At 43.6% G+C, this 20,936-nt stretch overlaps 1 protein-coding gene across 1 annotated transcript in view; it reads right to left on the minus strand.

Annotated features, from left to right (window-relative positions):
- The window catches only part of LOC142309851 (mannose-binding protein A-like), a 225,420-nt gene that overhangs the window by 153,879 nt on the left and 50,605 nt on the right, over positions 1 to 20,936 (minus strand). The window contains exons 2-4 of the mRNA XM_075347307.1: positions 5,295 to 5,384; positions 5,139 to 5,187; positions 4,128 to 4,145 (exon numbers count right to left, since the gene is read on the minus strand). Coding sequence (XP_075203422.1) covers positions 4,128 to 4,145; positions 5,139 to 5,187; positions 5,295 to 5,384 — 157 coding nt within the window. The remainder of the gene's footprint in view (positions 1 to 4,127; positions 4,146 to 5,138; positions 5,188 to 5,294; positions 5,385 to 20,936) is intronic.

The following is a 20,936-nucleotide window of genomic DNA, read 5'->3' on the forward strand; positions in this document are numbered from 1 at the left end:
AGGATTTGTTCCAGAGTTTGGTTAGTCCTCTCGGTTTGTCCATTGGATTCAGGATGGTAAGCCGAAGAGAAGGTTAAAGCAATAACAAATCTTTCCCAGAAAACTCTCCAGAATTTGGAGACAAATTGTACTCCTCTATCAGACACAATAGACTGAGGCCCCCATGTAACCTTACCATCTGCTCGATGAATAGCCTGGAAAGCGTCACAGTATTGGGCAGTCCAGATAGAGGTACAAAGTGCGCCTGCTTACAAATCGATCAACCACCACCCAAATGACAATCATCCCATTGGAAATAGGTAAAATTGTAATGAAATCCATGGACAGATGGGTCCATGGCCTTTCAGGAACTTGCAGTGGAACCAATTCCAGGGCCTGCCAGTTACGACAAACTTTGGCAAGCGCACATGTGATACAAGCAGACACAAAGCTAGGAACATAATCAGACTGAGAAGGCCACCAAAAGAGATGGGACACAGCCCTTTTAGTAGCTGTGATGTCACGGTGACCACTAAGGACCGAATCATGAACTCATGAAACTAACACAGAACCTATAACCGGAGCTGGAGGTGGACAAACAATTTAGAATCTGGCAAAGAAGAGGGGGCCAATAGTTGGGTGGCATGAATCTCCATCTCCAATTCAGAAGACAGGATGGCAACCACCACCCCCTGGGAAAGAATGGAGGAGGGATGTTCAGGGGAAGACAGGGACTAAGCGTCAGCTTTAATATTCTTGGACCAGGTTGAAAAGTGATTGAAAAGTCAAATCGAGAAAAAAATAATGACCACCGAGCCTGTCTGGGAGTCAACAGTTTGGCAGGCTCTATACATGCCAAGTTTTTTGTGATCGGTAATAATTGTAACTTGATGAATTGCACCCTCCAAAAAGTGCCTCCTTTCTTTGAACGCTAATTTGACAGCCAATAATTTGCGGTTACCCACATGATAATTTCTCTCCGCTGGAGAGAATTTTCTGGAAAAAAAAAGGACACGGCCACAGGTTAGTTAAACTTGAGGTTGCCTGAGACAGGACAGCCCCTAACCCCGAAGCATCCACTTTCACAATAAATGGCTTCTTGAGGTCACGCTGGATCAGAACCGGAGCAGTCATGAGACGTTTCTTTCACTCGAGAAAAGCCTGTACAGCCGCCGGTGGCCAATCCTTAACATTTGCCCCCTTACATGTAAGATCGGTTAATGGTTTAACGATTTGCGAGAACCCCTGAATACATTTTCTATAACAATTGGAAAATCCTAAAAAGCATTGTAATGCTTTGAGATCCCTGGGTTGTACCCAATTGACAATAGCCTGTACCTTACCAGGGTCCATTTTGAATCCAGTCGCTGACAAAAGAAACCCATGGAAGGAGATATGTTGTACAGCGAATGAACATTTCTCAAGTATAACAAACAACAAGTGTTCTCATAACCTACTTAGCACAGAGCAAACATGTTCAATATGAGTCTCTGAATCAGCAGAAAAAACTTAAAATGTCATCATAATAAATCACCAAAAAACACCCAATGAAATCAGAGAAGACAACATTCATGAAGTTCTGAAAAATGGCATTAGTTAACCCAAAGGGAATGACCAAGTTCTCCAATAACCCCTCTGATGTGAGAAATGCTGTTGTTTTTGTATGCCCCCCTAAGATCCAACTTATTAAACCAATGAGCCCCAGAAAGTTAGATATAGGGATTGGGGGTGAGTGCAAGCGGGTAAGTATTCTTGACGGTAATCTTATTTAATTCTCGGAAATCGAGAGACCGCCGTCCTTCTTAACAAAAAAGAATCCAAGAGCCACAGGGGATCAAGAAGGACATATGTGCCCATTATATAGACTATCAGAAACTTATTTTTTCATGGCGGCCCGCTCAGGACCTGAGAGATTATAAAGGCAGGCCTTGTGCAACTTGCACTTGGCAAAAAAATCAATGGCACAATCATATGGGCAATGAGGCGATAAAACTTCTACCTCTTTCTCCTAGAATATGTCCCAGAAGTCCTTCAGGTATTCCGAAAGACCCTCTTGACTTGTGGAGAAAACCTGTATGGAGTGAAGACAATGTTCTTGACATTTTGAGCCCCATTTGACTATATCCCAGCACCCACAATCCATGACAGGATTATGCAGTTGTAACCATGGAAATCCCAACACCAGCCTCGCAGGGAAGATTATCAATAACAAACTAAGACATTTTCTCCATATGGAGAGACCACACCACAAGAGTGAAATCCTCCGTAACAAACTGGACCAGGTTCTGAGGCAACAGAGTCTTATCAGCGGAATGATTTGAATGGGTCTCTCTAACCTTACTGTCCGTATCTCTAACTGCCAGACCAATTTAGAGTCAATAAAATTCATAGAAAATACACAATCAATGAAGGCTTGGAAAGGCAAAATCAAGTTCCTGAAATGCAGACCGACGTGAATAAAAAACTTATTGGAGGAGATTAAAGGTACCTGGAAGTCTGGGTGACCTCCTCGATCATCACCCAGACTTAGATGCCCAGGATGACCACAATAAAAACAAAGCTTGTGGTGCTGGTATCGTCTCCTCTCCTTCTCACTCGGACTAGTAGCTCTGACCTCCATGGACTCAGAAATAGGCGGAACCTCAGTCTTAAACGGGAGTGATCGGGTCTCCCGCTGGGTTACCCCTCTTTCTCGAAGACTCCAATCCATGGGGACAGCTTGGGTCATGGCCTCCTCTAAAGAACTGGGAGGAGGATGGAGGGCCAAAGCATCCTTCAGAGAATCCGATAGTCCTCTCCTGAATTTGCACTGAAGGGCAGAGTCATTCCATTGCACTTCTGCTAACCATTGTCTGAACTCAGAACAGTATAACTCAGCAGTGAGGATGCCCTGAAACAGACCTGTGAGTCTGTCCTCAGCTACCTGCACCCGGTCAAGTTCGTCATAAATTAACCCTAAGGACTCAAAGGAACAGTCCACAGAAAACCGTTCGGGAGCCATAGGGAGTAAAGAGAAAGCCCAGGTCTGGAGACCCCCCTTAAGCAAGGACATGACAATCCCCACCTGCAAGAGTTACAGCTTCACAGCTCTCCCTAAAAGTCAGGAATTGGTTCTCTTCCCCGGAAAATTTATCCATAAGCATGACAGTGGGTTCAGGCACACTAACAGAAACATGAGAGGAGTCCATCTGACTAGTCCCAGAGATGGGTTAGGGATTCAAAGGATATATATATATATATATATATATATATATATATATATACAGTGCCTACAAGTAGTATTCAACCCTCTGCAGATTTAGCAGGTTTGATAAGATGTAAATAAGTTAGAGCCTGCAAACTTCAAACAAGAGCAGGATTTATTAACAGATGCATAAATCTTACAATCCAACAAGTTCTGTTGCTCAGTTAAATTTTAATAAATTTTCAACATAAAAGTGTGGGTCAATTATTATTCAACCCCTAGGTTTAATATTTTGTGGAATAACCCTTGTTTGCAATTACAGCTAATAATCGTCTTTTATAAGACCTGATCAGGCCGGCACAGGTCTCTGGAGTTATCATGGCCCACTCCTCCATGCAGATCTTCTCCAAGTTATCTAGGTTCTTTGGGTGTCTCATGTGGACTTTAATCTTGAGCTCCTTCCACAAGTTTTCAATTGGGTTAAGGTCAGGAGACTGACTAGGCCACTGCAACACCTTGATTTTTTCCCTCTTGAACCAGGCCTTGGTTTTCTTGGCTGTGTGCTTTGGGTCGTTGTCTTGTTGGAAGATGAAATGACGACCCATCTTAAGATCCTTGATGGAGGAGCGGAGGTTCTTGGCCAAAATCTCCAGGTAGGCCGTGCTATCCATCTTCCCATGGATGCGGACCAGATGGCCAGGCCCCTTGGCTGAGAAACAGCCCCACAGCATGATGCTGCCACCACCATGCTTGACTGTAGGGATGGTATTCTTGGGGTCGTATGCAGTGCAATCCAGTCTCCAAACGTCACGTGTGTGGTTGGCACCAAAGATCTCGATCTTGGTCTCATCAGACCAGAGAACCTTGAACCAGTCTTTCTCAGAGTCCTCCAATGAATGAATGAAACCACTGCCATGAGATCTTCCCGGAGCTCCTTCCTTGTTGTCCTTGGGTTAGCCTTGACTCTTCGGACAAGCCTGGTCTCGGCACGGGTGGAAACTTGCAAAGGCTGTCCAGGCCGTCGAAGGCTAACAGTAGTTCCATAAGCCTTCCACTTTTGGATGATGCTCCCAACAGTGGAGACAGGTAGGCCCAACTCCTTGGAAAGGGTTTTGTACCCCTTGCCAGCCTTGTGACCCTCCACAATCTTGTCTCTGATGGCCTTGGAATGCTCCTTTGTCTTTCCCATGTTGACCAAGTATGAGTGCTGTTCACAAGTTTGGGGAGGGTCTTAATTAGTCAGAAAAGGCTGGAAAAAGAGATAATTAATTCAAACATGTGAAGCTCATTGTTCTTTGTGCCTGAAATACTTCTTAATCATTTAGGGGAACCAAACAGAATTCTGGTGGTTTGAGGGGTTGAATAATAAATGACACTCTGAATAAACTTTTCACAATTTAAAAAAAAAATAAAAAAAGAAATAACATTCTTTTTTGCTGCAGTGCATTTCACACTTCCAGGCTGATCTATAGTCCAAGTCCAAATGTCACAATGCCAAGTTAATTCCGAATGTGTAAACCTGCTAAATCTGCAGGGGGTTGAATACTACTTGTAGGCACTGTATATATATATATATATATATATATATATATATATATATATAAAACAATATATATATATATATATATATATATATATATATATATATATCGCTATTTTAAAGGATAGGATTTTCTTGTGTTTACATGTTAAAGGTAGTGTTTAATTGCACACAAGCAATTTTGCCCAAGTCTAACCCCTGCGCCTTGGTCTATGGGCACAAAGTCAGCTGGAGACTTTAATTATGGCATGTATAATATTGCCCTAAACTAGAAAATGCGAGGCTCCCAAATAATAGTATTTTTTTTGATAAGTAATAAGTATTGTTGAAAAATCCACAAAAGTTCCTGGTTATATTTATTCTGTAGTCTGATATCTGTCTACGCATTGTCATTATTCTGACTGAATTATCATCATATTACTACTACAGCTGTACATACCTTGTGCTCCAGTACTTCCTTTTTCACCTTTTTGCCCAGGTAATCCTAGGTAGATAAAAGTAGACGTCAAATTATTTGTTATATTAAATATAATTACAGTATTTTATGTTATAGAGTGTAAATTGGGAAAATATTTTGAAATACTAAGGTACCGCTAAATCCAGCATTTCCTTTAGGACCTTCTTTTCCTGGAGGTCCAGCGCTACCCCTTACTCCTGGAGTTCCTGGCTCTCCGGGAGATCCTAAACAAAACAAATGTTATACTTGATTTTTTTTAAGACCTTTACCATATATCATACAGTAGGATAAATCATTTAAAACTAGAGGAAAATAGTAACATGATTCCCAGCCATTCCATTGTTTACTAATTTAAAGTGAAACAATGGTAAGTATCAATGGAGAACTGTTGTTCTTTGTGCCATAAAAGATCTTTCTGGAATTAAACAATAGATGACCTATCAGTTGAACAAGAGATAAGGTGGCTTTACACACTGCAACATCGCAAACGACATCGCTGTAACGTCACCGGTTTTGTGACGTTATAGCGACCTCCCCAGCGACATTGCAGTGTGTGAAACACATCAGCGACCTGGCCCTGCTGTGAAGTTGCTGATCGCTACAAATCGTTCAGGACCATTCTTTGGTCCTTTGTTTCCCGCTGTGCAGCATGATCACTAGAAAGTCTCAGTGTGTAAAGGGGACTTTACAGCGACTTCGTTAGCGACTTCCCTTTCAAAAAGCTGCTTTACAACGTCCCCAATGACTAGCTAGGTCGTTTTGCAGGTCCGGATCCCTGTTGTGTTGTTGGGTTCGCTGGTGGGATCGCTAGAAAGTCTCAGTGTGTAAAGGGGCCTATAGAGTCCAGTAGACACTATCTGGCCCAGAGCAGATTTCAGTTGATCAGTTATGGTGACAGGTGTGATCCTACAGATACATCATCAACCTCTTTAACTCCTTAATGAAGTGAGCAATTTCCGTCTTTGAATTTTTATTTTTTTCTCACCTTCTTCCACACCAAAATGGTTTTTTTTTTCCAGATTTCTGTATACAGAGGTGTCTGAGGACTTGTGTTTCTAGGATAAGTTGTACTTAGAAAGATACCCTTCTTTTTACCAAACATGTACAACAAAATGAAAAATCAAATCCAAGAATCGTGAAATTGTGAAAAAATGCAAGTTTGGCATTGTTTTTTGGCAATTGTTTTTACGGCATACTTTATGTGGTAAAAATGACCTAACATGATTCTCCTCATCAGTACAATTACGGCAATGCCAAACATATCAGGAATTTTAGTGATTTGTAAAAAAAAAATAAATAAATAAAATGAAAAAATAAACAATTATGATAAGTTGTGTGATGGCCTTTTTTGCAGGGTGAGGGATCTTTATTATTGATGCTATTTTGGCACAGATATGACACTTTGATCGCTTATTACAGCTCTTTTTGTGATATTGCAGTGAAGAAAAAAAAACATAATTTGGTGTAAAAAAAAAAAGTACACATTTAGTAATTTCGTGTCCATAACAACCTGATCTGTAAAACTGTCACATATTTAACCCCTTCAGTGAATAAAAAAGGTCTTTTCACCATACAGCTGATAAAAAAATGGAATAAAACACAACAAAATGGTACCGCTGAAAACGTCATCTTGTTCCGCAAAAAACAAGCCACAATACAGTTAAATCAGCAAAAAAATAAAAAAGTTATAGCTTTCAGAAAACAGCAATATACTGTTTTTTCTCTATAAAATAGTTTTTATGGTGTAAAAACGGCAAAACCTAAAAAACTGTATATATGTGGTATCGCTGTAATCTAGCTGACTGGAAGAATGAAGCTGTTTTATCACTTTTACGGTACAGCAAACTGCATAGAATAAAAATATTCCAGTATTGCTATTTCTTCTTGATTCTGCTTTACAAAAAGTGGAATAGAAAGCAATCAAAATATATGATGTGGTCTAATGTGGTACCTTTAAAAATCCAATATGGTACCATTAAATTAAGTTATCGAGCAAAAATCAAGCCCTCAAATGACTATGTTGGCAAAAAACCCCAAACTATAGCCTTTAAGATTCAGTAATGCAAAATCCTTTATTTTGTAGAAAAGCATTTTTACCATGATAGTAACCAAACCTAACAACAAATAAATAAATCTGGTATCCCTATAACCGTACTGACTGGATGAATAAAGCCACCTAATCATTTATACCGTAAGGTGAATGTAGTAAAAAATAAATAAAGTCAAATCTTCAATTGATGTTGATTCTGCCCCCCAAAGATCGCAGTATGGTGTGTCTTATATTTATCTTGCACTCTACGCTAAGCGCTAACACCGGGGATTACGTGTATGAGTGTGTGCCCATGATCAGGAATAATAGAGTTTTGGAAGCAGCATGTTTTTGCTGCATCCAAAATGCTGTGTTGTGCAGTACAAGCACAGTATATGAGATTTATAGAAATCTCATGCTCACTGTGCTTCTTTTCTCCACAACGTAAACTGACAATCTGTCCAGTATTCAGCTTGGGAAAATCGTGGGCACATACTCTAATTTTCTGAAAAACATGATTCAGACAAAATTCCTAACAGAAAATTCACTGTACTGAGGCAGAGAATGTCACTTTGATCTCCCTTGTGGTCTGTGGTTCGACGGTGTCCATCTTTTTACCCATCATTTTAGGCGTGCACAAAAGTATGATCATCAACAATTTTAGGTACATTTGAAAAGACGGACACTGCTGAAGTGAACAGAGGCCAAACAGAGTTCAGAGTAACTGCTGCCTCATAAGGACATGTGCGCAAGTAGCATAATTACATGCATTTATGCTGCGTTTAGCATTGCAGCGTAAATGCATGCGTCCTGTGTCCCCTGCACAATCTATGAAGATTGTGCATAATCCATGCGCATGATGCTTTTCTGAACGCAGCAATTTGAGTGTCAAAAATTTGACAAAATCACTGCGTTTAAAAATGCAGCATGTCACGTCTTTCGTGCGCTTTGGATGCTACTCCCACTCTGTCCATGGGAGAGGCAGCATCCAGAGCGCATGAAATTGGTATCTATGCTGCAAACACACTGCATCCATTAAGCAGTGTTTCTGCAGCGAGTTGCAGCGCACATGTGCTGCCAAATCGTTGCAGAAATTTAGCATGTACAGTACGTGCCTTATAGTGAATGGATCCATTGGGGGTTTCACCTGTTTCACGTATTTTGGAGATGTAGATGGAAACCCTAATGTAAGTCATCAGCATAGATCACAGCATAAATGTGAACTGATCCAAAATGTTCTGTACTAAATTTGTCAGCAAATACCATTTACCTCAACTGACAAAAACACAAGTGTTCACTCAAGTCAGTAATCTGTTAGTGGAAATATATGGGGCTTCCACGTTAACACAAAGGCTCTCAAAAAACACTATGGCTATCCTCAAAAAACAAATCCAGCAAAATCTGCACTCTCAAATCCACATATCTTCCATTGTTGTATTGAGCAGAGTCTGCTTAATTAATGGGGTTTAGGTCTCCAGAAGCACGAGCTGGGCACACTGTATGGGCACTACAATGTACTGGTCACCACAAGGACTTTTTGGCAAATTCTAATTCTGCAATATTTACTGCATTTTACTCCATGGGTGTTTTCCAGAGACTAAATTATCACTATGACCATAGATGAATTCCCAGAGAGGTGTAATTTCCAAAATGTTATCATTTGAGGGGATTTCTTCTCTTACGGCACTTCAGAGCTCTGCAACTGGAGTCCGCATACTATTTTAGGAAAATCTGTGCTCTAAATATTAAATGGCGCTTCTTCCCTCCCAATCCCTGTGGTGCGGTCAAACAGTAATATACAGTTACATGTGGACTATTTTCACATTCCGAAGAAATTGTTTAACACACTATGGGGCCTTTTTACCTATTCCTCTTGTGAAAATTGGAAATCTGGGGTTAAAACAATATTTTAGTGGTAAAGATGTAATTATTTTTTGTTAACCACCCAATAGTGTAAACTTTTGTGACATAAATGTGGTGTAAATATACTCAATGCCCCCCTAGATGAAATCATTGAGGGTGTAGCTTGTAAAATGATGTCACTTGTGGGAGATTTCTGCTGTTCTGGCACCTCAGCAACTCTGCCAATGTGACATCGCTGTCACAGGTGTGTCACGTGTGACAGGCCGTCATCTGATTTTGTTTTTGTGCAAAATGCTTCCTGACTTTCTATTCCTGCTGTTAGTATTCATTGTACTACCGTAGGTAGCTTTCCTGCTGGGTTTTCACCTCTTTCACTTTAGAGCCCAGCTGAGCTCTCCTTCCATCTATATGCTGATTACCAGTGTTCTCCTTGTGCTTAAATGCTCCCATCTTCCTTAAGCCCGCTTTACACGCTACCATATATCTTACGATGTGTCGGCGGGCTCATGTCGTAAGTGACGCACATTCGGCATCGTAAGGTACATTGCAGTGTGTGACAGGTACGTGCGATTGCAATTGAACGTTAAAACGTTCATCGCATACACGTCGTTGAATCCTGACGAATTGCATGTTGGGTTGTTCAATGTTCCCGTGGCAGCACACATCGCAGTGTGGGACACCCCGGGAACATTGAACAGATCTTACCTGCCTCCCCCGGCTCCAGCCGGCAATGCGGAAGGAAAGAGGTGGGCGGGATGTTTACGTCTCATCTCCGCCCCTCCGCTTCTATTGGCCGGCTGCCGCGTGACGTCGATGTGACGCCAAACGTCCCTCCCACTCCAGGAAGTGGACGTTCGCCGCCCACATCGAGGTCGTATGGACGGGTAAGTACGTGTGACGGGGGTTAATCGTTTGTGCGGCACATTCAACAAATTGAATGTGCCGCACATACGATGGGGGCGGGTACGATCGCATATGATATCGTATGCTGGATCATAGGGTGTAAAGCAGGCTATAGACTTGTGCTGGTGATATTATTCACTTCATTTAAGCTTTAGTTGCAAGCAGGTGGCTTGTACTCATCTGTAGTATTGTTACTGAAACTTTGCTGAACTTCTACCTGAGCCATTTTTGGATGAGTAGTTCATGCATTTTCCCCTTTGTGTCCTCCTTGTGTCTTCTTTAGCATTTAATGTTGTTGACGAAGAGCTCATCCCACCCGTTCCCTACTTAGGATCCCACACTAGGGATACCTAAGGTCAGGTATCTAACTTGGTGCATAGGTGTGTAACCTATTTAGGGTGGTGAGGGACCCCAAGGACCAGCGGTTGGTTTGGTTAGGGGTCACAATCTTCGCCTTCCCTGGACACAGAGTTTTTCTTCCCTTTTGCTGTTCGCTTGCTACTTCCCCATACTTAGTGTGACATTGTCACCAGCCGTACATAAAAAAAAACCTCAAGTGTTTTTTTTTCTCATGGATCCCGTTGCGGTTTTGGCTCAGCGGCTGCAGGGTCTGTCCCTAGATGTAGCAGGGCTTTGGACAGCTCTTCAATAGCAACAGCAATCGATGACTCCTAATGTTGCGGAATTTGCGGGTTGGCAGTTTCAGCTGGAGCCCAAAATTGCTCTTCCAGACAGGTTTGCAGGGAGTAATGACATTTTATTTTGTTTTTAAAGAGGCCTGTAAACTGCGCTTTATGCTTCAGCCTTACTTCTCTATAGATGAGGAACAGTGGGTGAGGATTGTGATCTCACTTTTGCAAGGGGATCGACAATCCTGGGCCTTCTCTTTGCCACATGGCTCTGGTTGTCTCTGGTTGGTGGATTAATTTTTTGAGACCTTAAGTCTCATCTATGATGATCGTAATTCCCAACTAAAGGCCGCTTTACACGCTACGACATCGCTCAAGCGATCTTGTTGGGGTCACGGAATTTGTGACGCACATCCAGCCGCTTTAGCGATGTCGTTGCATGTGACACCTATGAGCGATTTTGAATCATCGCAAAAACGTTAAAAATCGCTAATCGGTGACATGCCCCGCCTATTCCCAATTATCGTTGCTGCTGCGTGTACGATATTATTCATCGTTCCTGCGGCAGCACACATCGCTATGTGTGACACCACAGGAATGAGGAACCTCACCTTACCTGCGGCTGCCCACAATGAGGAAGGAAGGAGGTGGGCGCGATGTTACGTCCCGCTCATCTCCACCCCTACGCTTCTATTGGGCGCCCGCTTAGTGACGTCGCTGTGACACCAAACGAACCGCCCCCTTAGAAAGGAAGCGGTTTGCCGGTCACAGCGACGTCGCTAGGCAGGTAAGTAGTGTGACAGGTCTGAGCGATGTTGTGCGCCACGGGCAGCGATTTGCCCGTGTCGCACAAACAAAGGGGGCGGGTACGCATGCTAGCGATATCGGTAACGATATCGCAGAGTGTAAAGCGGCTTTAAGTCTCCTTGGCTGAGTCCAGGCTGCGTCGCCACCAGCATGGGGATCAGTCAGCAGAGACTTATTGTTCAGAATTTTGTAGATGTGCAACAACACTAAATGGAATGACTCAGCTCTCTGAAGCCAATTCTGTCAAGGCTTTTCAGACAAATTGAAAGATGCCTTCATATTTCTCTCTCTTCAGTTTTTGGAGGCTGCCATGTCCTTGGCTATATGTGTGGACAGACGACTTCAGGATACACTGGTTAGACCATTCTCCCTAGAAATCCTTTCTTGGGGCAGTATCCCATTGTCGGGGAAAGATCTGGAGGTGAACCAGCACTTATGGGTTTGGAGGAGCCCATGCAGCTAGGGGGAGTCACTATTTTGCATGTTCCCACTAAAATCTGCAAAAAGAAGGGGTGTTGCTTTTTGTGGTAAAGAGGGTAATTTTATTGGAGACTGGCACTCAATTTCTAAGAATCATCTGGAACTCAGTTTACCCTTTGTGGTGTAGAGATGGACAATCAGGTATGTGTTTGTCTTCCACATGTAATATTTGCTTTGTCCTGACAGCAGGGGTGCTCCTAGAGAGCAAGACTGAGAAAATTTGTTTGTGGACAGTGGAGCAGTGTAGCAGAATTCAGTGGATGCACTGTTTGTAAGAACTCATGGGCTTACTTGCAGTGCATTGGCTAAGCCCATCTCCATCTATGCCATTGACTCAAAGATGCTTGCTTAGAGATGTCCGACACAGATGGCACATGATATAAATCTGAGAGTAGGACCACTTCATTATGAAGTAATTTCTTGCTATGTCCTAGAAGGCCTTCCCAGTCCCATTGTACTGGGTCTATGCTAGTTGGTGAAACATAATCCAGTAGTGGATTAGCAATTCAGGGGAATTGTGGAGTGGGGAAAATACTGTTTTGATAATTGCCCGAACCCTTCTCTCTCTGCGGTCTGTACAGAGACCTTACCTGCATTTTTGTCTGGAATTGAGGATGTATTTTCGAAGAGGGGGTATCAGTATTTTCCTCCCCATCGTGTATATGATGGTCCCATTAATCTGCTTCCTAGAGCAAAACTTCTCAAGTACAGACTGTATAATATTTCTGGCCCAGAGAGACAGGACATGAAAGATTACATTGCTGACAGTCTGGAGAAGAGACACGTCAGAACCTCTTCTGTGCCCGTGGCAGCAAGGTTCTTTTTTGTTAAGAAGAAAGATTGAAGGTCTCTGCCCTTGTTTGGATTTTCGGGAATTGAATCAGGTCACCGTCTGAAACCCTTATTCTCTTTCTCTGATTCCGAATTTATTCAACCAGATTATAGCAGCTAACTGGTTCTCCAAGTTGGATTTAAGGGGGGCCTACAATCTGGTTAGAATCAGAGAAGGGGATGAATGGAAAACAGCTTTCAATACACCTGAGCGTCATTTTGAAAGTCTGGTCATGCCATTTCGTCTCAATAATGCCTCTGCCATTTTACAGCATTTTGTGAATTTTATTTTTCACCATTTGGTGGGCAGATTGGGGTGGTTTACTTGGACAATATCTTGATCTACTCATCCGATATGGAGACACATAAGGTACATATTAAACAGGTGTTATAAATCTTGAAAGATAACAAACTGTACCCCAAACTGGAGAAGTGTGTTTTCGCTGTCCAAGAGGTGCAAATTTTTGGATACCTGTTGTCTGCTTCAGGTTATCAGATAAATACAGGGAAGCTCCATGCTGTACTTGACTTGGATTGTCCAGCAAACTTGAAAGCGTTACAGTGCTTTCTGGGGTTTACCAATTTTTACTGGAACTTTATTCAAAACTGTTTTGTAATTGTAAAACCTCTCACTGACATGACAAAGAAAGGGTTGGATTTCTCTAAATCGCCTTTCTCTAAATGGCCAGACTCCACCCTGCAGGCTTTTTCCTTTTCACTGCACCTATACTCAGCCTGATGTTTTGCAGCCTTTTATTGGGGAGCTTGATACATCTGAGGTTTGTTTGGGGCTGTGTTATCACATGGTCTGTCTTCTGGTAAAAGGCTTCTATGTGCTTTGTTTTCCAAGAAATTGTCCTCGGCTGAGATAAACTATGATGTTGGTGTCGCGGGTGAGGGAGGGGACGCTGCGCTTTCCCACTGCTCGGGTCTGGCCGCTGCTGCTGCGGCTGCCGCAGCTCGGTGGTGGCTCTAGCGGTGGGCCGGATCCCGGGGACTCGAGCGGCGCTCCTCGCCCGTGAGTGAAAAGGGTGGGGATTGTGGGGATTGGATATTGTCCGTGACGCCACCCACGGTTGTGGTGAGATTGGTGACACCACCGCTGCTCTGGACGGGGCATCCCGGGAGCGATGACAGGGAGCAGCCTGGATGTTAGTTCTCCCCTCCGTGGGTAGGGGGTTGGTTGTCCCGGGGCCCGGTGATGGGGTAGGGATGGATGGCAGGCGGGTTACGGGGCCTGGTGAAGTGCAGGGTCGCGGGAGCAGCGCTGTACCGTACGGCATGGTGGTACTCACTCAGCCAATGATGTACACAGAGTCTTCGGTAAAACAAACGGCTGGATGGACGGGTCCCACAGACGGCTGCAGTGTTTCTCCTCCCGGCAGGTTGATGGTGACTGCCTTTCCCTGCACCTGTGTAACGTGTACGGTTCCAATGGGTTCCCACCGGTAACCTGCTCCCCAGCTTGGATGGGTGCTGAAGGAGCCCCTTTTGCCCGCAGGCTCTGGCCCTGGGAACTTTAGCCTTGGCGGTGACTGTGTTTCCCTCTCTCGGTTGGACTGTTGCCTTCTGTCGGGACTTGGCTGCTGGGAAACCCAGGAGGTTCCCTTCGCTAACGGATTTGGCAAATTCACGGCGACTCCTAGCCTTGCCGGGGTCCGTAAGCCCCTGCCGGATGGTGCTGGCTTCTCTTTGCGTACCGGTCCGGTACCGCCGGGCCACCGCCCGTCCACGGTCCCTACGGTTAGCTCCAATAGGCCACTCCTGCAGACGGTCACCACCGTCTGCCAACCTTGCTGATCCGTCCGGGCCACACACCCGGACCAACTTCTTTCTGCTTAACTGCCACTTCACTCCTCACACTTTCACTTCCAAAACTAGTCTTTTTACTTTTCCCGCCTCCAGGACTGTGAACTCCTCGGTGGGCGGGACCAACCGCCTGGCCCACCTCCTGGTGTGAACATCAGTCCCTGGCTGGAGGCAACAAGGGTTTTTGTCTGACTTTGGTGTGCCTGACCGGGAGTGTGGGGTGTGTTGGTATTGTTCTGTGACGACCTGGCTTGTCCAGGGCGCCACATTGGCAATAGAGAACTCTTGGCAATTAAGTTAGCTTTTGGAGAATGGTGCCATTAGCTGGAGGGGGCAGTTCATACCATTACGGTAATCATAGACCATAAAAAAGTTATTTCTTGAGTCTGACAAACTTTTTAATCCCAGGTAGGCTAGATGGTCTTTGTTATTTAGCAGGTTTAATTTTACTGTCACTTACCATCTAGGGATTAAAAATGCCAAAGCATATGCATTATCCCAAAGCTTTCCTGATGGTAGTGATCATGTGAATTCGTTACCCATTTTGCAGAAAGGGGTGGACATCTTGGCTTTGTGCCCATACCTGGAGAGGAAGCTATTTGAGGATCAGGGAGATGCCCCAGCCTCTTGCTCTTCAGGAGCTCTCTTTCCATCCAGCTGCTAATTTTCAGTATTCTCATTTCATCCAGCTGTTGATTATCAGTATTCTCCTTGTGCTTAAATATTTCCATATTCCCTGGACTTGTGCTGGTGATATTATTCAGTTCATTCAAGCTCTGGTTGCAAGCAGGTAGCTTGTACTCATCTATTACCAACAGTATCCCATGCACCACTCCGCCGCTCATGCTGCTTGGTGCAGCTCTCCACCAGCTGCAACTTTGGAAAGAATCCAAAAAATGCCAAGGCACCGAGAAGCTCCTCTCCGTTTAGAAATCTTTATTTGTTCCAGCATACAGAAGAAAAAAAGTGTGCTTCTCGGTGCCTTGGAATTTTTTGTATTCTTGTACTCATCTGTAGTATCATTGCTGAAACTTTGCTGAACTTCTACCTGAGTCATCTATGTATAAGTAGTTCATGCATTTTCACCCAGTGTGTCCTCCTTGTGTCAGGCATCCGGCTCGACGCTGTTAAAAAATATATGACTTATTTTTTTAAAGGGAACCTGTCAGGTGCAATATGCACCCAGAACCATGAGCAGTTCTGGGTGAATATTGCTAATCCCTGCCTAAAACAGTCCCTGTATACGTAATCATAGATAAAGAGATCTACACACTGCAGTTTCTCCAGCGAAAAACACACCCTCTGGCATAAAAACACAAGTCTAGCAGAAAAAACACATGTTTTTTTGACGCATTTTCGGTGCATTTTTGCCCCTGCATTTTTTTTACATTTTCAATGGCAAAATGCAAGGAAAAAAAAGAGAGCAGAAAGAGTTTGTGCACACACTGCATTTTTGTTTGTTATCGAAAAACGCACCCTCTGGCAGAAAAACACATCTCTGGCCGAAAAAAACGCATAAAAAAACTAATGCCACATTTTGGTGTGTTTTTGCCTCTGTGTTTTTTAACATTGTCAATGGCAAAACACAGGGAAAAATGCAGAAAAGAAGTGACATGTTGCTTCTTTTTTCTGCAACCAAACTTTGAGGCAAAAAAGAAACAGCCTTTCGAATTTCTCATTGACTTTGCTGGGAAAGGTCATACATGCAGTTTACAGTACAGTACTGTACAAACTGTACCCAAAATTGCACCAAAAAAGCTGCAAAAAAAGCAGCATGCACGCAAGGCCAAAAGAAATTACATGCTGGTTTTTTTTTTCTACAACCAAAACTGCAGGCAAAAAAGAAGCAACGTGCACACAGTCTTTCTGAAGTCTCATAGAATTTGCTGGGCAAGGACTGCATACAGTTTAGGACCACAAACTGCACCCAAAAAAAGAGGTCACAATGCCACGAAAATGCACCATGTGCACAGGGCTTCAAGATCTTATATCATATGCTAATGAGGCCAATGACTAGTTGTGAGGGCGTTACTTCCTCCAACTACCCACCCTCTTATGTTAGTACACCCACAGGAGCGTGCTAACAAGCTATTCAATGCAGAATCACCAGAGGTGATGCACATACCTGTGTCTGTGGTGAACGCTGAGCTGAATGCCTCACACTGTCTGAAGCCGGCTTCATATTGCGCATGACCGGAAGTGCCGAGCATTTAGCTCAGCGTTCACAGTGGACACAGGTACGTAAATCACTGCTGGTGATGCTGTATTGAATAGCATGTTAGCATGCCCCTGTGAGAGTACTAACATGATAAGAGGGCTTCTAGTCGGAGGAAGTAACGTCCTCACGATTAGAGTAAGTTCACACAGTGCGTTTTTGCGCGTTTTTCGGGTGCGTTTTTGGCCTCAAAACTGCATGACTTTGCTTCTCCAGCAAAGTCTATAAGTTTTCATTTTTGCTGTCCGCACACAACTTTTTTTTTAAGCTGCGTTTTTGAGCTTAAAAAAAAAAAAAAAAATGGACATGTCAATTCTTTCCTGCGTTTTTCTGCGTTTTCCCCCCATAAGCTAGGTTCACACACTGCGTTTTTTTGACGCTGCATTTTTGTGCGTTTTTTGCGTCAAAAAACGCACAAAAGCGCACCCGCGTCAAAAAACGCGGCACAAAACGCACGCGTTTTTGCCGCGATTTGGTGCGTTTTTGCTCACTGCGTGTTTATGCGTTTTTTATCAGTGAACAAAAAAAAAAAGGTCTGATGTCATTTCCTTCTTCAATATGTTCTTCATTCTCCACAAGTATATGCAGGAGAGCAGACAGCTGCAGAACTACAAGGCTCAGCATACTCCATCCAATAGTGTATGCAGGAGAGCAGACAGCAGCTGCAGAATTACAAGGCTCAGCATGCTCCATCCAGGACTGTATGCTGGAGGGAGAGTCAGGGGGAGCAGACCTACAAGGCTCAGCATCCTCCATCCAATAGTGTATGCAGGAGAGCAGACAGCAGCTGTCGAACTACAAGGCTCAGCATCCTCCATCCAATAGTGTATGCAGGAGAGCAGACAGCAGCTGTCGAACTACAAGACTCAGCATCCTCCTTCCAGGACTGTATGCAGGATTTATTTGCCCCCCCAAACAAAAAAAATGACGTGGGCTTCGCCATATTTTTGTATGCTAGCCGGGTACAGCAGGCAGGTATGGGCTGCCCCCAACCCCCAGCTACCTATTTGTACCCGGCTGGGAACCAAAAATATAGAGAAGCCCTTTTTTTTAATTATTTCATGAATTTCATGAAATAATTAAAAAAAAAAATGACGTGAGCTTCGCCTAATTTTTGTGTCCAGCCGTGTACAACTAGGCAGCTGGGGATTGGAATCCACAGTGCAGGGTGCTCATGCTTTCTGGGCACCCCCGCTGTGAATTGCAGTCCGCAGCCACCCCAGAAAATGGCGCTTTCATAGAAGCGCCATCTTCTGGCGCTGTATCCAACTCTTCCAGCTGCCCTGATGCCGGGTGGCTCACTGGGTAATAATGGGGTTAAGGCTAGCTGTATATTATCAGCTGGCCCTAAGCCCGAAATTCATGGTGTCACGCCAATATTAGACATGGCCACCATGAATTTCTAGTAAAGATAAAAAAACCACAACACACAGAAAAATATTTTTATTAGAAATAAAACACAACACAATTAGTGACTCCATCTTTATTGAAATAAAGAACCCCCCTCCGCAGTTATCCTGGGTCAAGGGTCCCGCACCGTCCAATCCGGATCCAATATCATCTGATCGGTTGCTGGAAGGCAAAGCGATCAGATGATGTGTGAGGTTCAAGTGCCTGAATAACATCACAGATCAGCTGATTGTATAAAAGCCGTTTATACAATAAGCAGATGCATCGGTGCAAAAAAAAATACTCACTTATGTGCTTATTACCGGCAGCTCCTAGAGCGAGTTTGATCCCGTCCGATCGCTGCAGGAGCTGCTGGTAATCAGGGATGAAGTCTCCTGACGCATCCGCTGATAGGTTACACCGGCCAGCCGCTGGCGTCACCCCGAGACTTAAGATCAGCTGACGCGTCAGGTGACTGCATCAGGTGATCCATCGCCAGGTCCTGCATCCTGCAGGCATACGTACCCGGGCAGACTGCACACACCCGGAGCGGTGGTACCGGGAGGAGATGGGAGCGGGCATGGCACCGGGAGTCTGCAGACAGGTGAGTATGACTTTTTTTTTCTACTTTTTTTTCACTTTTGATTTCGCAGCCGCTTCCACCTCCCGCCCAGACATGGCGCCGCACGGCAGCATACATGCACAGGATGGGAGGTGGACGCAGCGGTGATGGTACCGGGAGGATTCACGCTTCTGTGTTTACTGACAGAAGGAATCCTCTTCCTGTACATGTCACTTTACTACCCACCTCCTGCGTTTATAGCTGTGTTTTTGGTCTTAGAAACGCACTAAAACGCACCAAAACGCACCTATTTGCGTTTCTCATTGCGTCTTTCAACATCCCATTGCACTCAATGGATGAAAAGCGCAGTGAAAAGCGCGGGAATAATTGACATGCAGCGTTTTTGTGGCACAACAAAAACGCAGCTGAAAAAAAACGCTGTGTGCAGACAGCAAAAATGAAAACTCATAGACTTTGCTGGGGAAGCAAAGTCATGCAGTTTTCTGAGCAAAAACGCACCCGAAAACTGCGCAAAAACGCCGCGAAAAACGCACTGTGTGAACTTACCCATACAATGCATTGGAAAAACGCAGCAAAATGCAGAGATCAGGAACGCAGCAAAACGCAGCCAAAAATGCACCAAATCGTGGTAAAAACGCATGCGTTTTTGCCGCCTTTATTTGCCGTGGGTGCGTTTTTGTGCGTTTTTAGCGGCCAAAAACGCACAAAAACGCAGCGTCAAAAAAACGCAGCATGTGCACATAGCCTTAGTCGCTGGCCTCATTAGCATATGATATAAGATTTTTAGAAATACTTTTTCTAAAGATCTCTTTATCTATGCTACTAGATACAATTAGCAATATGCACCCAGAACTGCTCGTGGTCTGAGTGCATATTGGACCTGACAGGACAGGTTCCCTTTAAGTAAGTATGTGATGAGGCAGAGGAAATATAGACTTAAAATTTAAAAATAAATAGTTGTATTTTATATAGAATAAAAATATTTGACAAAATTAAAAGAGTTCATTGTATGTTGATCAGTTACAGAAAAGGAAAAATAGTTTTGTCCTTTAGCTTTGAGATTCTAGTGGATAATAGTCCATTTCTCTATTAAATCAATAATGTTTGTTTCTTCTTTCATTTATCCTTGCTTATAATATTCAGCTGGATGTTTCAAAGAACAATTTCCCATAAATCAATATCAATATAGCTCAGCAACATGGGTACATAAAGGGAAAAAATCTTTTCTCATAGAAAGACTCCTAAAACTTAACTTTTACTGATAAAATCTAAAAGACCATCGGTCACATAAAAAAACAAACATAAAAAACAACAACCACAGCCACATGGGTATTGGGTCACAAAGCTCAAGAAGGCTCAATCCCATGCGAGGCACATATAGTAACACAAATTCCCAGAGGCCACTATTCAATATCTATATATATTTTGTAACACTCATAATATTTCCTAGGTACTTTCTATGGGGAAATGCCCCTTCAGAGAGAACCAGGATTCAATTGTGAGGAAAAAAGTGATAACTAAGCAATATCACTTTTTAGTAATGGAGTGAGAAAACATCATTTATATGGCAGACATCATTTATTACATACCATTCTCTGCTGTTAATGATATAGAAAGATCTCACCCAATTGTAGATTCATCCACTGATTCCCAGTATAGGACTACCGCATCAGGTTTGACCCTCTAATACATCAGTCATCACCTGTCTGTCCTTCCCAGGAAACAGTTTGATGTGAAGATCAAGATCGCCCCTTCTCAACACATTTTGTTCAGATTAATTTCTTTACTCCTTTATTCCCGACGCATTTCGTATTTTATTACTCATCAGGGGAGTTTTGGTAATAACTTTCGGTGATTAACAGCCTTTGATATTCTGCATACAATCTTGGGCTACAATAGGGAAACAACAGGATTCCCAATAAGTCCAATATACCATATTTGTGCAAATAAAGAATCAACAGCGTGTCAAAATTCCGCCAACCGCTCCTGTCTCACATATTCATATGTATTCTGTGCCACGCTCGTGGCCATGCGTGCCGCCATTTTATAGGTATCGCGCATGCCCACTGAGCACCAATGTAGGAAAAGTTCTGTCCGGGATCTCACGTTCCAATCATGTGATCCCAACTCCTCCTATGTCGCCCAGGGATAGGGGGTACTCAGATCCGGGCCAAGGGGTTGCTTCTGAAGGTATCACGGTGGCGTGACCCGGTCTGTGATCCCAGACACCACAACAAA

Source organism: Anomaloglossus baeobatrachus, chromosome 5 (genome assembly GCF_048569485.1).
Source record: "Anomaloglossus baeobatrachus isolate aAnoBae1 chromosome 5, aAnoBae1.hap1, whole genome shotgun sequence".
Taxonomy (NCBI): Eukaryota; Metazoa; Chordata; class Amphibia; order Anura; family Aromobatidae; genus Anomaloglossus; species Anomaloglossus baeobatrachus.